The sequence below is a fragment of the Chiloscyllium plagiosum genome, unplaced genomic scaffold (assembly GCF_037043375.1).
Source record: "Chiloscyllium plagiosum isolate Xiang-an unplaced genomic scaffold, Cpla_swu_hap1 HiC_scaffold_10, whole genome shotgun sequence".
Taxonomy (NCBI): Eukaryota; Metazoa; Chordata; class Chondrichthyes; order Orectolobiformes; family Hemiscylliidae; genus Chiloscyllium; species Chiloscyllium plagiosum.
In genome coordinates, this window is record NW_028270148.1 from 73,187,864 (window position 1) to 73,204,119 (window position 16,256).

Here is a 16,256-nt window from a genome sequence, read left to right on the forward strand (position 1 = left end):
AGCTATGATTACTTAATTCAGCATGCATCAGTAATTAAATCAGGGACTTCATAACAAACTATATTGCTATATCAGGCAGCACTGAGACTGCAGAACAGTATTGTATCTGGTTTATTTATCAGGGTCAAACAGGCAACACATATTGTATGATAAGAACACAAAGAATTGTAATGGACCATTTGGCCCATCAAGCCTGCCTTGCTCTTCAGTAAGATCATTGGTGATTGCCTCAGGCCTCAATTTCTGTTTTATACGTCATAAATCTCAACCCAGATAGTTCAAAAATCTACCCACCTCCTCTTTAAATATTTTCAGAGATTAACTCCACAAAACTCTTTAGAGTAGGGAATTCCAGACATTCACTGCTCTCAGGGAAGTAATGACTTTACATCTCAGTTTTTAATGAGTGTCCTCTAATTCTGTAACTAATTCCCCTAATTTGAGGATTCCCCACTTTTGAAGCATCTTTGTAACATCTACCTTGTCAACCCCTCAGAATTGTTTATATTTCAATGAGGTCACCTCATTTTCTGAACTCTAAAGAAACAAGTCCTAACCTATTTACCCATTTTAGATCAGTGAAACCCTTCATCCCGGAAAAAGCCTAGTGATTTTTTTTTTGATCTGCCTCCTTATACCTTTCTTAAATCCAGGAACCCAATCTGTACACAATATTCCAGGGGTGGCCTCCACAACACTTTATATGGTTATAACAAGACTTCCCTGTTTTTATTCCCCCAGCAATGAAGGCCAAAATTCTTTTTTGCCTCCTTAATTAATTGTGGCACCTGCATACTAACTTTTTATGTGTTATGTACATGAACATCTAGATCCCTTTGTGCTGCACTTAAATAAAAGCAAAATACTGCATACTCTGGAAATGTAAAGCAAACTCATTAAACTCATCATGTCTGGCGGCAACTGCAAAGAGAGTAAGATAAGATTAAATCTTCTGAATCGAATAATAGTTCTAAAGAAGTCATATCAGATTCAAAATGTTAACTCTGTTGCAAGGTTTGTGAAGGTTTGTAGCTCAGGTTGAGGTTTAGGGTGTAGGTTTGCTCGCTGAGTTGTAGGTTTGATATCCAGACGTTTCATTACCTGGCTAGGTAACATCATCAGTGGCGGCCTCCAAGTGAAGTGAAGCTGTTGTCTCCTGCTTTCTATTTATATCTTTCTCCTGGATGGAGTTCCTGGGGTTTGTGGCGATGTCATTTCCTGATCGTTTTTCTGAGGGGTTGATAGATGGCATCTAGTTCTATGTGTTTGTTTATGGCGTTGTGGTTGGAGTGCCAGGCCTCTAGGAATTCTCTGGCATGTCTTTGCTTAGCCTGTCCCAGGATAGATGTATTGTCCCAGTCGAAATGGTGGGTTTTTTTCATCCGTGTGTACGGCTACAAGGGAGAGAGGGTCGTGTCTTTTTGTGGCTAGCCGGTGTTCGTGTATCCTGGTGGCTAACTTTCTTCCTGTTTGTCCGACATAGTGTTTGTGGCAGTCCTTGCATGGAATTTTGTAGATGACGTTGGTTTTGTCCATGGATTGTACTGGGTCTTTTAAGTTTGTTAGTTTTTGTTTGAGAGTGTTGGTGGGTTTGTGTGCTACTAGGATTCCGAGGGGTCTTAGTAGTCTGGCTAACATTTCTGAAACTTCTTTGATGTATGGTAAGGTGGTCAGGGTTTTGGCTGTGTCTGGTCTGCTTGTCATGGTTTGTTCTTGAGGAATCTGCGCACTGTATTTTTTTGAGTATCCGTTCTTCTTGAATACGTTGTATAGGTGGTTCTCCTCTGTGTTCCGAAGTTCGTCTGTGCTGCAGTGTGTGGTGGCTCGTTGGAATAGTGTTCTGATACAGCTTTGTTTGTGTGCGTTGGAATGGTTGCTGGTGTAGTTAAGTATTTGGTCAGTGTTTGTCGGTTTTCTGTATACGCAGGTTTGTAGTTCTCCGTTGTCTTTTCTTTCAACTGTGACGTCCAGGAATGCGAGTTTGTTGTCGGTTTCTTCCTCCTTGGTGAACTTTATGCCTGTGAGGGTGTTGTTGATGATGTTAAATGTCTCTTCTATCTTGTTTTGTGATGACAAAGGTGTCATCTACGTAGCGGACACAGATTTTTGGTTTGATAGTTGGTAGGGCTGTTTGTTCTAGTCTTTGCATTACCGCTTCTGCTATGAATCCTGATAGCAGAGATCCCATGGGTGTGCCGTTGGTTTGTTTGTAGACTATGTTGTTGAAAGTGAAGTGGGTGGTGAGGCACAGGTCCACTAGCTTCATGATGTTTTCATTGGTAATGTGTTGTGAAACTTGAAAGGGTTCAGAAAAGATTTACAAGGATGTTGCCAGGGTTGGAGGATCTGAGCTACAGGAAGAGGCTGAATAGGCTGGGGCTGTTTTCCCTGGAGCATCGGAGGCTGAGGGGTGACCTTATAGAGGTTTACAAAATTATGAGGGGCATGGATAGGATAAATAGACAAAGTCTTTTCCCTGGGGTGGGGAAGTCCAGAACTAGAGGGCATAGGTTTAGGGTGAGAGGGGAAAGATATAAAAGAGACCTAAGGGGCAACTTTTTCATGCAGAGGGTGGTACGTGTATGGAATGAGCTGCCAGAGGATGTGGTGAAGGCTGGTAAAATTGCAACATTTAAGAGGCATTTGGATGTGTATATGAATTGGAAGGGTTTGGAGGGATATGGGCCGGGTGCTGGCAGGTGGGATTAGGTTGGGTTGGGATATCTGGTCGGCATGGACGGGTTGGACCGAAGGGTTTGTTTCCATGCTGTACATCTCTATGATGCTATAAGAGGCATGGATGGGGTGAATGCACTGAGTCTTTTTCCCAGAGTTGGAGAATCAAGGACTAGAGGACATCAGTTTAAGGTTAGAGGGGAAAGAATAAAAGGGAACCTGAGGGGCAACTGTTTTATACAGGGTGGCATGCATATGGAATAAGCTGTCAACAGAAGTGGTTGAGGCAGGTACATTAACAACATTTAAAAGGCATTTGGACAAATACATGGATAGGAAAGGATTTGAAGGATATGGGCCAAGTGCAGGGAAATGGGGTTAGCCTGGACAGCCATTTTGGTTGGCATGGACCAGTTTGGGCCAAAGGGCCTGTCTCTGTGCTGTAAGACTCTATGACTCTAGAATACAAAATGTTGCTTGACTGTCCCATGGATTGAAGCATTAGGCACAAAGATAAGCCGTTTGAATTATGAAATGGCTAACTTTGCGCTGGTTAAGATTAAAGTGAACCATGGGAAATTTGCAACTACAATAAATTGGATATAAATATTCAATTCTTTGCAGCATAGTCCCATCAAAGAAGACTCAGTCAAAGATGTCTTGCCTTGGAAATGTATCCCATTATACAACTCTAAAAGTGAAAATCACCATTGTCCCAGAAGACCACAGGCTTCTCTCCAATTGGAGAGACTTGACTGATTACAAGTTGATCCTGAAGGTGACCACTCTGCAGATGATGGACGAGGTTGAGAAGGCAAGATCCTCATAGTGACTTCAAGCAGTATAGGAATATGTGGCTAACAGAAGATAGAGCACTGAATACATGAAATCGTATTATGATGAATTGTACTAGCAGATAAATTCCACGATTGGTATGGAATTTTCCTTCCTTCTGCATTAAATTGAATTTCTTAGAACTAAGATTTGCTGTCTTTCTGAAATATCAAATCAAAGGTAGTAAGGTTAATTGAATAAACTTTCTTAAAAGCTTGCAGATCTTCTGATAAGATGTACATGTGATATACACTTTTGATCTTATTTTACTTATATTTATCCCATAATAACTAAGCTGAATTACGATTTTGGTGTGCTGAAAGGGCTGCATTGGGTTAGTCTGAACATACTCTCCAATTTCTCATGCGCGACTGAAATTTAAAATGCGCTAAAACCCCCAATACTAAAGATTATAAAAAACTTTTGACCAATGTGGAACTGAACTATACAAGGTTCATCCCTGTGTAAAAAGGAGAAAGTGAGGACTGCAGATGCTGGAGATCAGATCTGAAAAATGTGTTGCTAGAAAAGAGCAACAGGTCAGGCAGCATCAAAGGAGCAGGAGAATCAACTTTTTGGGCATAGGTCTGGAGGTCTTTGCTTTAATTTCTCCTCTGAACTGATATTGTCTCTAGTGAGGGAAACATCAGTTGAATTTGCTGTCACAACTGCACCAGCACATCTGGATATACAAGGAGCTAAATCGTTACCACTCATGACCCTCAGCTGATGATTTGCACATGAAAGTGCACTTGTAGGTAAATTACATGAATGGCAGAGGCAATGCTTCTATTGTCTAAATAGCCTGGTTGCATTTACAGTTTAGGAACCTTCAGGAAGAATGGAATTTGAATGAAATGAAACTGCAGAATTGTTAGCATTATTTTAAACAGAGGAAAGGGAAAGCAGCAGTTCCGCCAGTTTCTGATTTTTTTTTTGGTGCACACGGCTCGTTTGCATACTTAAACCTTCTACTTGCTGTATATCCAGAATATGAATATCCATAACAGAAACAAAGTACGAACACTTTCATTATTCAATGATATAAAACTAGCAAGATATGTATGTATCAGTCTCAAATTATAAACCTTGGCATCTTCCATGCTTCCCGAAATCCCCTTAAATGAGCTCCACAGGCCTCATAGAGAGCACTTGTCCAGTCTCCCATGGCTCTCATATGAATGCTAAAGTGGTCTTCTTCAGAGGCAGAAGTTAATGTGAATGGATGCCATTCATATCGAGATATTGAAGGACAGTGCAGGAAGATGTACTGACCAGCTTTCATTTTAAAGCCTTGTTTTTTCATTTGAAGCTCAAGTACCCTGGAGGGATGTACAATCACCTGTCCGTCAAAAGAAAGGTTCTTAATATAAGTAGTCTTGTAAGGTATTGTACATAGTTCTTATATTTACAGTAAAGTCAAAATTTCATCAGTTCTTAAGAGATATTGCTGAATCTGAACTTGGGAAAAGTATAATGATAAATGCTCACTTTTAATTAAGTTAAACATTTAACCAAGTCTTTAAAACCCATGCTTAGTATAGCCATCATTACTTCCTGATTTACTTTATCTTCATTTTTTTCTCTTTAGTGACTTGTGCGATAGAGTCTCCCTGATCATCTATAATATTGATGTGCAAATTATTTGTTCACTGTTTTTATATTTATTATGCTGACTATAATACAGCTCTGCTTTATTTATCAGAGTATAAGGAAACATGACAAACTAAATGTTTCAATGTAAATGACCTTCCTGTGACATTTGATAGAACAGCAACAGGTTCATTGATTCAGAACTCAGAGGCCACATGCATCACTCATGGTACTACTTGACACCCAGTTAGATTGGGGTTTATCACTTCTTAATCTGGCTGATAGGTCAGATAAATTTTAAAAATGCATATAGCTGTTCACCAAAGAGGAAGGGAAATGCTAAACTGTCAGGTGAAATAATTTCTGAGCACAAAACAAGTAAGATATAGGTATGTAAAGAAATACTTCAGTCAGAGTAAGATGTTACCAAGTAGTTTTTACCTTTGTAATCACGACTTTTTGCAGAGATCTATAATATCGAATCAATCTTTCACAAATGTACAGAAAAACAGGACCCAAAACCCATTTCCAAGTCTGAAAAGAAAAAGTATAACAATTGTTGAAACAAGCTCAGTATAAATTGGCACTAGAGAGATTGCCTCACTGTTGGCTAATACATTAAAGTTGCTTCTGAGCTGTATTAATTTTTATAACTTTAATGAATAAGTAGTCATGCTATACAATTTACAATTGAAATGCAGGTATTGCTCCAAGCATTCGTGCAAAGGCAATTTGGAAGAGAAATAGAAATAGAGAGATAGAGAAAGAAACGGAATTCGTGATGGGAAAGAATTAGAATACAAATTTGAAATAGACAGAGATATATTGAGAATTATAGGAAGAGAAGAGAAACAGGAAAAATAAAGAAGAAAGATCAAACAGAAAAAGAGAACAAGTTATATTTGGAAATGGTTGCAAAAGTCCTCGAGAATTTATTCAATGAATGAAAGTGTAGGTATGTGAAATGACAAACATTCTCCACCTATGAAGTTATAAACAATAGTTTAATTGATTATAGACAAGAATAGTGAAATACTAAGTGGATATGCCATTGCACTGCTTTCATAGAAATACAGGAATTGTTCGAAGAAAAAAAGGACTACAATCAATCTAGATGATTTTCAAACATCCTGGTAGTTATTTAATAACATGATCATGGATTTGTTGACTAATCATAGGAGTTAGTCTCAATGCATTAATGAACATCAGACCCAGGCTTGAGACAAGGAAGGCCATGGTAGTGCAGAACTTTGAGAATCATAGTCATCTTCAATTATCATGTGATAATCAAATTTTCCATGTCATAGACTTCTTTCAGAAAACAACATTCTATATCATTTAAATTTGTGAGTGTTGAAATGGCTTTTCATCCTTAAAATATGATTGCTTTCTGACACCAACTGGAGTGATGATGATCAGGCTGACAGAAAAACTCATCTGAAATGCAGAAAAATTATTTAAAGATATACCTGCAGGAATGAGACAAATTTCTGGGCCTTTCAGGCTGAGTCAGAACCATGAACCACATTGTGACCAGGGTCCTCTAAGACATTAATTACCGTCACTAAATGGCTGCGGCAGGAAATGTTCATTTATAATGTGTCATAAAGGTCAAGCTTAATATTAGGTTCAATGGTACAGGCACTGCGAGGAAACAAAAATATCAGTTTTGGAAACTAGTGAAGGAATGTTGGATTTGCAGAGAATTTGAACTTACATGGTTGGATTTTCACCGTTCACATGAGTAGCTCAACTCAGGAAATTTCCTGGCTCAGCTTCCCTGTCTCAGGAAAATGTGCTCTAAGCAGGATGACATTTGGTCTGGGAAATGGGTGTAAGATGAAGTTGGGTGCCTTGTCTCCAGCTGCAGGTTGAAGGTAGCCATAGCACTTGCCACATGCATTGCCAAGCAGCAAAGCTAGTTATTTATAAAGTCTGCTTTGGTTCTCTGCAATGTTGTCCCAATTGTTTGACAACTGTGTTATTTAACCTCACAACTCCTTATACCCCACCACTCCCTATTCTACAGGCATGCTAAATCACGTCAACCCATTAAAGATCTGCGTCCCCTCAAGAGGAGCCTCTTGGTTCGAGATCGACAAATGTGGTCTATTCAAAAAGCAAGGTTCATTAGTTTATTGAACTAATGAACCTTGACGCAATTCTATTCAGCAACACAGAGATTGAAGTTTCTGTGTTCTGTGATGAAGTTGTTCAATTACATTTGAAAATTAGACATTATTTATATGTTTTTTAAGAAATAGTACAGCCTTAATTACAAGAAAGACCAATTACATATAATAAGGTGACATGATTTACAGCAAATTATTCCAATGATATTTCCTGGGAAAGGGTTCTTAATTACAAGAAAGGTCCAAACAACTGTAATAAGGTGACATGATTGAAGACAGGCTAATCCAATGGTATTCTATGCTAAAAGATACCTTATTTACGTAAATTATCATGCCATGTACTGGTTTAAGGTTTGTTGAAACGGTCAATTAATATGTCAGTATTCAGCTTTTGAAAACTCTATTGTCCTCTTATCTTTGAACTGCAACTTAATTCTGCAAATCAGCAGTATGGTTCACAGGCCATTTTATAGTATTCTTTTAAATCGAGAAACCATTTTGTTCTAATAAAAAATCTACATATTTTGTTGCCTAAATTCAAATTTTAGATCCTCATTCCCCACTTTGGTCATTCTATGATGGATCCAATTAATCCAATTCAATGGCAGGAAAAGACTGCCATACTTCCTTTTCCTCCGAAGGGGAACCAAGGGCAGGCAATGATGTTTCCTCATCATGATTTAAGTAAAGAAAAAGCATGTTCAGGTTGGAACCAATATTGTCAATAGAAGTTAATATCTTAGCAATAATATGCTTAACTATAGCAATACCAACAAAAAGACCAATTAAAACAATAGTACCATACAAAGACATATTAATTAATCAGTTGTACCATGAGCAAAACCCCAATCTTCACATCCCGCACTTTCATTCATTTGGTTGACAAAAGTGTGAATATTATCTATATGTCTAGTAATGTTATCAAAAAAAGCAGTGACCCTCATAATGCATTTTCCTTTAATTATAACGCAAAATCCACCTTTCTTCGCAAGTATGTAATCGGTTTTGTTGGGCAAATAGGCACAATTCAGAAAGCATTTCTAATTTCTATTAAGGTATCAGTTGTCTCATTTCCCAAAATTATGAGTCCACCAATGAGATAATTATGGTTTTGATGACTAATAAATCTTAAGGACTCTCCTAATGAAAGAACACTAAGAGCTGCATATGTCAATGAGTGTGTTTTACTTCTTGATATGGTCTTTGAATTCTTCCATTCTGCACAGAAGTCAGGAGAATCTGTATGTTTAAAAGGGGAATTATGATTTCATTGCCAGGTAATTGGAGAGGGAACAGAAGTTGGAAATAATGTTCCTACAGCTACGAAATGAGGACTACTTGCTGTATTCAGGACAAGGTAGTTAGCTGCCTTATTATAACTGAAAAAAATAATATCCTTTTAATCATAGTACAAAAAAAATTTAGGCACTCTAACATAAGCGCACCCCCATTCCTTATTCTTGTAGTAATTTGGATAGGATATTACGGATTTATTGAAGGAAGTCCATAAACAAGTAGCAGGTGGAGATAGGTAATAACTAAAAAAGATATTATGTCATGTAAATACTTTAGTACTATTCCATTACCCCATGTTAGGATTTGGAAGGATAAAACGGGTCAGGGAGTCTCTTACTGAAGTAAACGCATAACAAATTACTTCATCCTCTCCAAAAGTTTTATTATGGGTTTCTAGAAACATCCCCCCTTTGTCTCTTTTACTATGTGATCTATCTGAAAGGGAATAAGGCTTATCAGGGATGCCCATAGTACAAATGTAATCAAATTGGCACATGACAGTTTTACATGGTAAATACTATTTTCTTGTTCTAAATGGTCTTTACCATGAACTGCGAATTTTTTATGCAGTTGACCACTGCAAAAGTCTTTCTTGGAAACATTCAGTCTTTTGGCACACAAGAACTGATCCACAGTCTCTGTTTGATCAGGATCGCACAGGCAAACTGTCCCTTCTTATGCACCAATGCTGGCAATGGCAAGTCCACACAGCAGGTCAAGTTCGACCTTTATCATCTCCCCCTTTGCAAGGTTGGAGACCGTGAAGTGTCCATTGTAATAAAGTATAAACCATTTCCTCTTTGTATGTAAGTATATACAATATACATATATTCAATTAAAATAGGCAGTAGCAAAGAAGTAACACAAACTAATCTGGTAGAGGTCACCCATATTCTGGTTTGAGTATTGCGGGAGTAGTATATTTGATGTCATAATTTGTGCCTTTCAGCAGGCTAGAAGCCCTAAGAGCAATTTTGAAATAAATAATTCTCAAATTGATCAAACTCACATCGCCCGTGGGGTAAATATATTGCCTATACTGGCAAAAAGTTCGTTCATTTAAAATTATGCACTAGCATTCCCTTCCTTCCCATTATTTTCTTATTTTATATGGAAAAACCCAGGCATGGGCCAATTAAGCAAATCTATTTTTATAAATCCAGCTTTGCTGGGATGTAATGCTCTTTGAAGTTTTGCTACTAAAAAAAACTATATTATCTAAAATTTAGATTAGTTCTGCAATATATTGTTTTTTAAAAAAAAAATTAACATTGTGCCCAATTAAATGGCCTAATCTACAGCTTTGGTTAGTAGTAACTAGAATTAAATGTAGAAATCTGATGATGACTTTGAGAAAAGTCGGTAATAAATATTGGCTAGAGGGCAATGCTGTCCCCAAATTATGGTAACATGACACAAAGATTTCAAACCACACTGAAATTTTTCTAATATTGAGCTAACCCTAGAATATAGATATTGGTATAGTCTTAAAATTATAAACCATCACTGTTCAGTTATAAATATCTAAGTGAACATAATAGCTTAGCCAGACACCCCTTCTTAGATCTAACAGCCCAATCCAAAAATAAATCAAATCAACCAGTGTGTATTCTTACAAACTCCATACACAAAGCAAAGATATTTAGGCTTAGCGTCCATGTATGAAATCAAATCACTTGATAATTCAGTCAGTAGTATATTGTAGTATAAAGTGCCTGTAAATATTTCAGAAATGGAAATTTGCAAATTACTTCCAAATTTCAAAACAATATTGAAAATAATCCAAACACTAAACCTGTATGATTACAGTCAGTGAGCAACAGAGAAATCAACCTCTACATTGTGAATTTTCACTGAACAGACAGTATCATTCACCCGTGATTTTGCACCTTACCCAGGTCTGGCATACCCATCCTTGTATTGTGTCTAAATGGGTTTTGCGAGGGACCCAATGGGATCCGAAGTTTGGGGTGTAAGGCTACCTGCTTGGCAGCTGAATCTCCTTGCCCTTTACTCTAGAAACAGTATCAGTTTCATCAGGATGAGCCAGATATCTTGATAAGTGTCAGATTGATTGGACAAAATAGCATTACTATAATGCTGCCCCCTTTGAAGTTAAAAATCTTCAATGTTCCCACAAGGCTCCAAAATCATGGATCATATTAAAAGCACAATGAAGAGTCAGTGTATATTAGTAGATTTTCCTTTTGATGCGATGAAAGCCTGTCAATTCCCAACGTCAGCTCCGAGGTAACATTAAAGACACATTACTCCATATTGGCCACATTTCAACAGTTAAAGCAAGGGCCAGGCATTTGCCCCTGGGTTTTGATGTCTTGTTGCCAGTCACAAAGGTTAAATGTTGGGGCCTGCCTGTCCCCATTTTCAGGATCCCCTCGAGAAAGCGTTGTCCAGCAGTGGTCGTCGGGTAGGTACATGAGGTAGGTTCCGCCCCCAGTGGGTATCCTGGTTCCAATCAACCCTATCATGGCTGGCATATGGTATTCGGAATCGTGAGGATGCTGAATATAATTTGTTTAACCTGTAACTTGCATCATGGTTCCGTCTGGTTCTGGCCATCCCATAGGAAAACCACCACTCACCTCATTTGCGACTGGAAATTCCTGGACTGGTTTGTACTGTTGGTCTGGATCATGTCAGTGACTCCAGCCAGAAAGCATTGCAAAAGCATAGGGTCAAATACAGGTAATTGAGTGTCTTGATTATTGTTCATTTGTTTGTCACTTCCATCAGACAGATAGACTCATCTTTCAGACTTGTAACACAAGCCATTCGTATTCAGGCTACTCCTAGAATTTTACTGCATTTGCATCCGTATCACACTTGGACATACTGAGCAAATTTGGCCGTTTGGTCTTGTAGTCAGGAGCATGCTTCATTAACATTACTCTAGTCCCTAGGATGGGACCCAGTTTAGGATGGTGCAAGTCACTCATCCCCATGATATCGACTACGAAGACTGAATGCTTCATTTTCAAAAGAAGGAAAAGTTTCAACAAGTGGATGCTTTAAATTAATGCTGGAGACAATCAGGAGATGATTCAATTCCCTACAGTGTGGAAACAGGCCCATGTCCACACCAATCCTACAAAGAATAAACCATCTAGACCCATAATGCACCTAACACAATGGGCAATTTAGCATGGCCAATTCACCTGACATGCACATCTTTGGACTGTGGGAAGAAACCGGAGCACCTGGAGGAAACCCATACAGACACAGGGAGAATATGCAAATTCCACACAGACAAGTCTGACATTAAATCCAGGACCCTGGTATCGCAAGGCAGCAGTGCCAACCACATAGCCACAGGGCTCAGCATGTATACAGGAACAAAATCCCAATTCTCAAAAAGGGTCAGTGTGCCAGACATAGGCTCAGGATTCCGAGTAGAATCTAAGTTTTTTTTTATTTTACAGTATTGTTGCTTTAACTTTGTTTATATATTCCTCAATCTTAGTGGCCTTACATTGTTTTCTCATGTCATTTCTAATTTTTTTATACACATATATATAAATGAATGGGAATGGTTTTATATAGATATATATATATATATATATATATATATATAAAACCATTCCCATTCACCTCCCCAACTTTTGGGAGTTTCATCTGCCATATATATCTATCCCTATTCCCCCAATCATCTGCAAAATTTCTTCAACTGGCCAGTAATGTAGCTTTCCATTCTTTAATTAACAATGAATTAATGCAGTCATGTTTTAAATTAGCCATTAATCAATATGACAGGTCACTGAGAATGTGTGATGGAGTCCTGCCAATTAATATTGATTCAGGCTAATACAATTGATTTATTATAAATATTAATAATATAAATAATAATATATAATTAATAATGAATCTTTATAATAATAAATAAAATAACCATTATCTTTAATTCAAGGTGGAAACCCAACAGGTGACTAAAACATTTTTAAAACTGTACTCTGCTGCTTTTCCCTCTTATTGCATCATTCTCTTCCCTTCTGTAGTTGATCTCCTTGCCTCTATTTTCATTTTAGCCTCATTTAACCAATTTATTAATTTATGCTTGTATAACTTTAAAGCCTGTTCCTAACTATACATTTTGGAATCTTACTTGTCATAATCTGAAAGCTAATTTTAGGCTTTGAATTTTCAGCGAATCAAAAATTGCAAGAGGAGAATAACTAAATAGGTGATTTGTCTCATTCACTTGTCCTAGTCATTGTATCACATAGCTGTGACATTATGGAGCTTGCCAACTCCATGAAATGGGGCAGTGATGCTACAAAAGAAATAATGATTGATATACCACCCTATTCCTCGATATGTTTGGCTGACCCTAATTTCCAAAGGTTGGAATACTGGGTGACAGCAGTGCCTGCTTAAGTCAGGCAGTAGTCCTTTTTCATTATTAAGGACACCTAATGATATGGATAGAATTCAGCTTGAATTTTGGAGAGAGCACTGAGTGGAGTGGTACCAAGCATACTTTATGCATTACTGAATGTGGATACATCTGAAGAAGGTTATGGAATATAAATAAGTTTTCAATTATTTTTGTGGACATTGGAGGATCAACAGAGCTTAGTTCTCATTGTCTTGTTTTGAGAGCGGATCTCCTCTTTGGTAATATATCAATGGTCATTTTTTAAATAATATATCTGAGTAACATCCAACATTTTATTTTCTTATATAATTTATAAATATATATTTATATATTATATATAAATTGGAAATTCATTTATTCAGTGTTTAATATTTAAAATGTAAAATGCATCCAGTTCCCAACTTTGAAATCCACTATAATTACACGGTTTTAGTCCCTTAATTTAAATCCAAAATTAGTTTTCTTAAGTAGTCCTGTCCAGTCATTGCTCAATTACAATGCTATAGGTCGTGAAATAACTGGAGCTGCCTTAAAAGGATTTGTCTATTCAAGTTAAAAAAAACTACTAATGCATGAATAATGGATGAATCCAAGGACACAGATACTAACCATAAGATTTTTTTTGATGATTTATTACAATCTAATGTTGAACTGAAACTTCAACTGTCAGTGAGGGAGGGGACTTTCTAAACAAAGCTACGGCTGGCACATCATAATCACCAATGAAACACATCAGTCTTAAAATTAAGTGGAAACAAATAAGTCTGAAACACAATATAAAGGTTATAATGTTGTTTTCCTCCGTATTCAATTTCAAATCAGCTTAATAAGGTTGGCTTTTATGTAAGGATAAAAGAGATTAGTTAGAAACTAATAGTAAGGCAGTCATGACCTGTAAAAAGAACAGGAGTTAATATTTTATTTCATAATCACTGTAAAATCCTTAATCTTAAAATTAATCATGTTAAATTTCCATAATAGAAATCAGATTCAAAACCGTCCCGGATCTCAAGCTCCAGGGAACAAAGTACAAACATTCAATCACCAACAAACAAATGTGCATTCAAACCGAATCACAAAAGGTTAAACTTTCTATTAGCTGTACAACTTTTTTTTTCTCTCTCTCTCACACACACACACACACCGTATCTCAGTTTTTAGCTTGGGAGTTTAGTCTGATAGATCCTGGCTGTGGCATCATTGCTTAACCAAGTGTGGAAGAATTGTTACCGCTGGCCAGCCTTATCTTTTAACACATCAGGAAAGAATAATGGCCACCCTCCATATTCCATAAACAAAGAACAATCACCAAAACGAATAAAAAGCAATAAAGCAAGACAAGCCAAGCTAAACAGATGCAACAGGTACAACAACATCAATACAGCAGATACATCAGCGAAATTATTATCTTGTCAATGTTGTTGCTGGACTATAGCAGTAAAGTTATTGAGAATTAAGTGAAACAGCTGTACATTTCAAAGACCAATCAGTCTGTAAGGAAGAGTCTGAAATGGGAGCTGCAAAAAAAATTATATAATTTTTTTTAAAAAGCGCCATTCGTCTAAATCCGAATTATCATTGTCTTCCTCATTAAAACTAAGGCCAACCATCGAATTGCGCAGTTCTGTTTGTTTACCAGTCACTTGTGACTTCTCCTTTAGTTTCTGTAATTGTTTTGCTCGAGCACTTCACTTTTAAGAACTTCAACAGACTTCATAGCACCATTTGCAGTTAATTCAATCCCCAATTTGGTGGCAGTATCCTGCCACGAGCGCAAAACTGAATCTTTGTGCCTCTCATCACAAAACTGTCGCCATAATCCAATTAACTCTTTCGTTCTCGCTCCCATGTTATGTTGCCAAATCAATGGCTGAGATTGAGGGATGCCTAATGATATTCTTCATCAGCCAATGTTTTATTTAGGCCTCCATACAGTTTTCTAAAGGCCTCAAACCTTTCGGGAAATTTTTCACATAATTTCACTAACGATGATGAATCATCTGTTCTATCTATGTAATTACCCATTTTAAAATTACTTCAGTTTTATGGCAACTAATTTAAAAAAAATTACCCACTGATCAGACTTCCACAAATGCTAATTAATTTCACAAACCTTTTTATTAAACAATAACTTTAATTATAAAATATTGTGATATTTCTTTTCTTTTTTTAAATTTTTTTTTATTATATTAATAATAACCTATAAATAAGTATCAGGAACCTCTTGCTCCCTGTAACTTCAAATACCAGGGGCCTCTTGTGCCTGTAACCTCAAATACCAGGGGTCTCTTGCCCCCTGTAACTTCAAATGCCAGGGGCCTCTTGCCCCCGTAACTTCAAATGCCAGGAGCCTCTTGCCCCCCGTAACCTCAAATACTAGGGGCCTCTTGCCCCCTGTAACCTCAAATAACAGGGCCTCGTGCCCCTGTTACATCAAATACCAGGGGCTTCTTGTTCCCTGTAACTTCAAATGCCAGGGATCTCTTGCCCCTATAATTTCAAATGCCATTACCTCACACACCCATAGTAGGACTCATACACACAATACCAGCCCATAGAACTTCTGTGTTTATACGCGGAGAGCATTAAATACTATTAGTGGTGGGCAGAGTTCATAGGTTGACATTGAGGATATGAGGAACCAATGAAAAAAGTGTTGGCATGAATTGAATAGGTAAGAGCTTTTGAAGCAATCATTTAAAATGTTTCCACAGCTAGACCTTATTTCACAACCCTTTATGAACTACCAGCCCGAGAAAAGCTAGCCTGACTCTAGTATAATAGCTGGGACTAGAAGCTATCTACTCCTGCATAGGAGCCAGTCAAGCCAGAGGATGCATGCCAATGAAAATTGGATGTGTTGGGAGTAGGGCAAGAATCCTGAAATGGGGCCCCATTCACCATTCAAAAACAAAATCCAGCCCATCATTTTCTTTTAAGTCTAACAATTGTTGAATGTTTTTGTTTACGAATTACTAACAGAAAAAGCCATTCATAAACCCAAAATTTGAATCGCAAGTATGACTGAATGTGTCAGCAGAGATGGTAGGTCTCACATGCAGCTTCATAAAAAAAATTCCAAACATTACTCAACAACTGAAAGAAAAACACAAATAAATATTAGAGAGTTTCAAAGTATTATATTTGTGCTGTAAGACTTTAATGGGGCTAATCTAAAAAAAATGGACAGGTTTGGGTTGGGTGGGGATTAAACTCTTAAAGAGCTTCATGATATAAACCTATCTCTAACCCAACACTTCAGGCTTTAACTGAGATGGTATGGTGGATAGAAGTCTAAATTGATTCAAGGAGGCTGGTCAGTTCTTAAACAC

At 37.3% G+C, this 16,256-nt stretch overlaps 1 protein-coding gene across 1 annotated transcript in view; it reads right to left on the reverse strand.

The window, feature by feature from the left end:
* Positions 1–16,256, reverse strand: part of LOC122553236 (NADPH oxidase 3-like) — a 74,029-nt gene that overhangs the window by 25,068 nt on the left and 32,705 nt on the right. Inside the window, exons 8-9 of the mRNA XM_087991452.1 lie at positions 5,545–5,637; positions 4,599–4,852 (exon numbers count right to left, since the gene is read on the reverse strand). Coding sequence (XP_087847578.1) covers positions 4,599–4,852; positions 5,545–5,637 — 347 coding nt within the window. The remainder of the gene's footprint in view (positions 1–4,598; positions 4,853–5,544; positions 5,638–16,256) is intronic.